Source organism: Parambassis ranga, chromosome 2, assembly GCF_900634625.1.
Source record: "Parambassis ranga chromosome 2, fParRan2.1, whole genome shotgun sequence".
NCBI lineage: Eukaryota > Metazoa > Chordata > Actinopteri > Ambassidae > Parambassis > Parambassis ranga.
In genome coordinates this window covers 33,888,413-33,895,195 of record NC_041023.1, presented here as the reverse complement: position 1 = coordinate 33,895,195, position 6,783 = coordinate 33,888,413, and the positions used below count along the sequence as shown (strand labels likewise).

Below are 6,783 nucleotides of genomic sequence, written 5' to 3'. Positions count from 1 at the left end.
TTGTTGCAGACTAATATATAAATAATATATATATTTGGTGTGTGTATATACTGTCTTTAGACAAATTGAGCAGTCAAACAACAATTATGACATCATAACATTTTTATGACATCATAATGACATCATAACATCATGGTAATGAGATCAAAGACGTGTGATGTGTCCATGAGTGTCACTAGGTTAAATTGCCTAGCAACAAGGTGACTCATGTATCGTGTGACCTCACACTGTAGTTGCGCCGCCATCATTAGGACGGATTCCAACTGCTGCTGCGCTGTGGGCTGTGACAATTAAATCACAAAGAAATGGTTTAACCTTATAATACCCCAAAAACCCAGAGCATCGCCAGAAATAGATTGCTGACATCAGGAGGGATCACTGGACTCCAACGGAACACTCCAGATGTGCAGTGAGCACTTTATTTCAGTAGCAATAGCGACAACATTCCTGAGGCCAGGGGTCAGAGCGGGAAACATAGCTACTGTAAAGACCCTGTCCTCACTGAAAGCAGTGTAATATGCCCCAGTAAAGTTTGCCCAGCATTTGTGAAAAAACTGACAGGTGAGTGTACCAGACTAAGGGCAGAGGTCTATGAGCTTCGGGACAGGGTAAGCAAGTTATCTTTCCAGCAGGAGTCTTCAAGAACAAGGATGAGATGGTGCAGGACATAACTGGGCTTCCATCCTATGCCAAGATGAGGTTCGTCTTCACGTTCCTGTCTGGATTCCTAAAGGGGGGCTGTCTCTTTTTCACTGCTTTTTAACGACTTTAATGAAAATGAGACTGGACTTACCACGCATTTCTTGACATAATATTTAATGTGTCAAAGCCTACTGCAAGCCAAATTTTAATAACACTTTAAATGTCATGTTGTCATATGTAGTCAAGTATTTGATATTAATAACTCTACAGGGAGCCATATCATTTGTGTCTACTGGTTGAGGTGGGCAACAAGTGATAAGCACATCACACAGAACAGTGGCTTTCTAGAAAATCTGTCACCTGGTGATGCGGTGCGCAGATGGAGGATTTACCCATAGAGATACTGTGGGCTTGTACAGTGCTCATCTCAAAATACCTGCCTTCATTAAGGGAAACAAAACTACACCCAAGTGAACTGAGACAACGAGGGGGCTAGCAGCTGTTCGGATCCATGTGGAACATGTCAGGTCTTGTGAGGAACAAGAGAGAGGGGGTTGTAGTCTGGCAGACTACAACCCCCTCTCTCTGTTCAGGAGCTTAAATCACTTGACAAGATGGTCAGAGTTTGCTGTGCTTTGTGCAATATGTGCCCATCTGTGGTGCCCTCAGAATAGAGACAAACTAACATTGTGTTTGCAGTTAATTCATGACAATATAAACTGTTTTTCTTATACAAGTCTGTAGCTTATTTTTTAATTAAACAAAACAGGTGGCAATAAAATATAGTGCATTTCTTTTCCTCATTCACACATTCATAATGATCTCATAACTCCATTTGCTTTATAGACCACATGGTTAATTAAATTCTGTAGATTTTAAAAATAAAAACTACTTTAAGGTAGGCATTGTGGAAGAAAACAGCGTCGCACTGGATCCGCTTAAAAATTCCTCCACTGGTCTCTATTTGTATTTACTTAGCACCTTCATCTCTATATTACAGCCATGCAACATTTTGTGCTCAGTCATACTGTTTACTGCACTTATTGGATTTTTTATTGGCACTTACTTTTGTATTTAATGTAACTTGATACCTCTGGTAAAAAGAATTTCCTTCAGAATTAATAAAAAAAAAAAATCTTTTGTTATCTTATCTTATGATAAACCCTGATGCTTAAACCTGAAAGTATACACAATATATTGAGAAGATCCCTGTCATCACTCCCCACCTTGGTTCTCTGGGCATGTCAGTTCAACCAAGTCTAAGGAATCTTGGAGTTATGCTCGATAAATCTTTGTCCCTTGCCACTCAAAACAATTTGTAAAGAACTGTTCATTTAACTTTGAAATATCTCAAAATTAAGGCCGATGTTGTCAAAGGCAGATCTAGAGATGATTATCCATGCTTTTATCTCGTCTTGTTTAGATTACTGCAATTCACTTTTCACTTGTTTTAACAATTCTGGACTCAGCGCCTGCAATTGGTTCAGAATGCTGCAGCAAGGCTTTTAACAGGATCAAACAGACGGTCACACATTACCCCGATTTATCTTCTGGCTCCCCATTAAATTCAGAATTGATTTTAAAATTTTAACCCTAACTTTCAGAGCTTTAAATGGGCAAGCCACCCAGTACATCACAGACATGCTGGTGTGTTACTCCCCTGGACGCGCTCTTCGATCCTCATGCCAATACCTTCTTGAGGTTCCAAAAACCCGCCTTAAAACCCAGGGAGACTGATCCTTTCAGGCAGTGGCTCCCAGACTCTGGAACGCCTGCCCCTCTTTATCCGTGTGGTTGACTCTGTTGGTTCTTTTAAACGGCAGCTGAAAACACTTTTATAGGTGCAATACTCACCATAGTGTGCTTTTATTTACTGTTATTTTTTAGTTGCACTATGTACAGTTTATAAACCCTCACCTGTGCAACAACTGTAATATGTAAACTGTTTTTTGATTGAGTCTATTTTATATGTATATATCTTTTATTGGTAGTCTATTTTATAATGTATATATCTTTTTATTAACTTATCCTTGCTGTCTGTATGCCTTTGCAAAAATGCAATTTCCCCATTGTGGGACTAATAAAGGTTTTTTAATCTTAATCTTATTCAGACAAGTGTAGCAGGTGCTATATGCCTCAGGTTGGGGAAGAGGGAAGGGCAAGTCGACCCACATATATAGGGCTCCCTTTAGGGGGTAACAAATGTTTGGGTTTTGGTTCTGCCCGGTGGAGTAAGGCAGATCCACACCTTGCTCCACACTGGCGTGCAGGGAAGCCATACAGGTATGCGGGTTGGCTGTAGCCTACCTTTGTTTTAAATTATTTGATGGGTGGATTGATTTTTTTTATACATTGCAGATGGATGTTCAGGAAGAAGTAGACGGTAATCGCAAGTCGTTTGGTCATGCATCTGCCAGGTATTTCAATGATTATTAATCATATGCAGGTATTTTAAGCATGGCAAGTGAGCCGGTGTGTGGCACAAAAGAACTGGGAGGTGCCTTTGGGGCGGACTAGTTTTTCTTTCTTTCTTTCTTTAATAATTTGTTTATTATTGTTATTTCGTTTCTTTCTTTAGTTTTTTTTTTTTAGTTGCAGTGCCTTAATACTCACGCGTGCAGTGGAATCACAGTGTTCATAAAGTGTGGGGTGGATTTTTCCTTTATTCCCGACGGCCGTTCTTTGGAAGTAGGGTAGTGGAGGTGGGTGAATTCATTTTGTTTGATTGATTATTTGTATTAATAAATTGATTCGATTAGACCCACCTTCTCATCACTTCTTCAGCTGGTCTCTTAGCCACGTAACACAAGCTTTTAGTTGACTGGGTTTTATTGCGTTGTTTTTATTTCATTTTAATAAAAAAAGCAAAAGCTTTTTGTGATCCTATCTGTGAAAGGTGCTATAAATAAGTTTACTTACTTACTCACTTACTTCTGGGTACACTGAAGTTTGCACCCCGGTGTACGTTGTGCGTATGTCGTCATCACAACAGTAACGTCCCCTTTGCTCCCGTTACAATCCGATCCACTTTCTGCCCTTCGCTGTGTGCTGGGCTCTCGGTGGACAGGAACATGTCTCGGGCTGCAGAGAGACTCCGACTGCTGATCAATCACCTTGATCGACAACCCGCTTTTATCGTATCCTTGTATTCTGCTATGAGATTAGAGCTGAAACAGGAACATCCGCCAGCCGATAGTGGTACACCGAGCCGGGGATAGAGCTGGTAGCCCAGCTCCGGACCGGCCCGGAATATGGGGAAAGAGTGAATAACTCAGAACTACTGTTGTTATGAAGCTGTATATGCTTTTGTCGCTTTCATGCTCAAAACGACATTGGTACTGTTATTCTGAACCGAGACTGTCGTCGCTGTCTGTGTAGTAAGCTAGCTAGCTATATGATGATAACAGTAACGGGAGGGCTTTGAAGTCGTAGTTTATATATTATTATGTTATAAACGGATGACCTCTGGTGTAGGCGCCACTTTGAATAGCTCAGACGGTTATTCAGTATGCAATTAAGTCACTAAGAAGCTAGCGTACTAACTATATCTTTACTTATTTTCATTAAATGTTTTCAGTGTGTTTTACAGCCGAGGCTGGGTTTGCATATTGCACGACGTAGCTTTACACATTAGCGCAGTGACAGTGCACATTTTATAGTATCTAACTAATGGTGACTCTGCGCAGACCTGATCAACGACCAAAGGTCAATATAGCACAGCTGTAATAGCCCCTAGCAATGTACGAGTGTTATTGGGAGCAATGTGGGAGACAATTCTAAGCTTAAAATGGATCAGAAATTTCCAAATGATACATCTCACTGGATTGTTTCTTCCTTGACTTATTTTCTTCAGACAGCTGCACCCACTTTCACCCAAACCTACACCTACAGTCCCCCAAAGAAGCTGAGGTAGGCACACAACCTTCATTTTGCTGCCTCAGGCTGAACACACAACTAAAATCCATGTTTATCATTCACTTTGACATGGTTTCTGTAGCACAGCCTTTGACCAAAGATTCAGCTTACAGTCTGTTTGTACTTTTTTGTACTTCGTTCCCAACTCTCTAGTCACTGTTGTGTGTCCTTGGGCAAGGCACTTTACCCACATAGCCTCCAGTGTACTCACGGTGTATGGCGCTCTTTGCTGGGCTGCCTTAAGCAATTTCCCCATTGTGGGACTAATAAAGGTTTCTCAATTTGTAGAGAAATTGAAGCAAGGTGTCTGGACTTGTAGAGTTTTCTTGAAAGACGTTTCGCTGCTCATCCAAGCAGCTTTATCAGTGTGATGAAGCTGATTATGACCTGGATGAATCTTCATCAACACGTACTTTGTAGTAGTCAAAGAAAGGCATCACAAGCCCAGAATGAGACTGCAGCTGGAGTCTAATGTAAATCTAAAGTGGATATTAATGCAATATTCTCATGCATAGCATCTTTCAATTATTACCAGTGCAAAACAGCTTTTTATTCCAGTTAAAGGTGTATGGTCATGTGATATTAGTGTGTCGCTCTGTGGGCAGATACACTTTAGGTACAGACTTGCTGACACCTGAACAGCGTCTTTTCTATGAGGAAAATGGATTCATTCTCATCAAGAATCTGGTGTCTGACGAGGACATCAACAAGTTCAGGTATCCATCATATACTAAAGTACTGAATATTAATTATATTAAAATATCTGTAACTCTTTTAGAGGTGCTGAGTGTGATGTTCTTCTTCAGGAAGGAGTTTGAAAGAATCTGTCGCCAGGAAGTGAACATTCCTGGTCTGGTGGTTATGAGGGACGTGACCATCGCTAAGTCAGAGTTTGTTCCGGATCAGAAGGCAGTCTCCAAACTTCAAGACTTCCAGGAAGATCCTGAACTGTTCCGGTACTGCACTCTACCAGAGGTAAGAAGGAGAGGCACACATAATTGTTTACCACCAGTACTTAATAGACTTGAACACTGATCCATCTTGTGCCTTTGCATGCCAGATCCTCAAGTATGTGGAGTGCTTCACTGGACCGAACATTATGGCCATGCACACCATGCTGATCAACAAACCTCCTGATGCAGGACAACGAAAAGTCCCAGATAAAAAATTCTTTCACCGTGAGCGTCATTTTCAAATTCATATGTTTTAATCAACATATGTATCCGTATGAGCAGGTTAGAAATGCCTTGTCCATCAGGATTTTCATCTGAAATCTTTGCCAAGTTTAACATGGGAGCACATGGGAGGAGGGAGTGGCGCTCCCTTCACTTGAGGGTCAGCTGACCAAAAATCGTGGGTCACATGGCAAAGACAGGTGTACCAGCTTGACCAGGACAAAAATTCCTACGTTTTGATATATAATTTATGTATTTGGAGCACCCACTGTGGCCAAAAATGGAAGTAGTTTGCCTTTTTTTTCTGTTTTTGAAAAAAAGTCTGAAATCTACAGTGCGTGACATCTTCACACACTGGTGAGACAAAAAAAGGCGTTTCGACAAAACTGCCATAGCTCCTAAACTTAACAAAATTGAAACACATGTATTTAGGATGTATTAGGAAAATGAAACCATTTGTTCAGAAAATCAATTTTTTTTTTTTTTCTAAAATATGATTCTTTGGGTTTGCTGCAAGTGTTTCTGCAGCTGCCTACTAATTGTCAGCAGGCTCATCAGGGCGAGTGGCTGGACGGTGGGTGTAGGGAAAACTTTGGTGGTGGAGTATGAGGTACAGGGTCGATGAGGGAGGGAACCAGTTGCTGCTTCCTTGTCGGTAAAGCTGAAGCCAAATACTGTATGCTTACTTGAGGAAAGGGAAGTGGGTTGTCTTCTCCTCCTCTTCTTTTACCTCGGAGGAGTTAAGCACTACTTGGTTCTGTGGTGCATACTTCTCCTTGTAGTTAAAGAAGTCCCTCTTGGTCTGATCTAGTTGCCGTTTGCAGTTGCTAAGCTCCAGTTTAAACATTCTCGCCTCATCTGACAGGTTATGTTTTTCCTCTTTCAGCATCCGGCGAGTGCCCTCACTTGCATAAAGTTGTCCCTTCAGTGACATGATCTTATTGTTGAGTTCACTGCCAGTCTGCCATCTTTTATTGAGCTCCTGTTTTACACCAGACAGCTCCTGCTTCAGTTTGTCGAGGAGTTCATCTTTTCTTTCATACTCGCCATC

The 6,783-nt window shown here is 41.2% G+C and overlaps 1 protein-coding gene and 1 pseudogene across 1 annotated transcript; both read left to right on the top strand.

Moving 5' to 3' along the window:
* Positions 1-3,057, top strand: part of LOC114447045 (phytanoyl-CoA dioxygenase, peroxisomal-like) — a 22,350-nt pseudogene extending 19,293 nt beyond the window's left edge.
* Positions 3,058-3,678: 621 nt separating this feature from the next.
* On the top strand, positions 3,679-6,032 carry LOC114447038 (phytanoyl-CoA dioxygenase, peroxisomal-like). Its single transcript, XM_028423009.1, has 5 exons — positions 3,679-3,779; positions 4,496-4,551; positions 5,163-5,273; positions 5,364-5,532; positions 5,618-6,032. The coding sequence occupies exons 1-5, from the start codon at positions 3,714-3,716 to the stop codon at positions 5,765-5,767; spliced, it is 552 nt and encodes a 183-aa protein (XP_028278810.1). The 5' UTR covers positions 3,679-3,713; the 3' UTR covers positions 5,768-6,032.
* Positions 6,033-6,783: the final 751 nt, after the last annotated feature.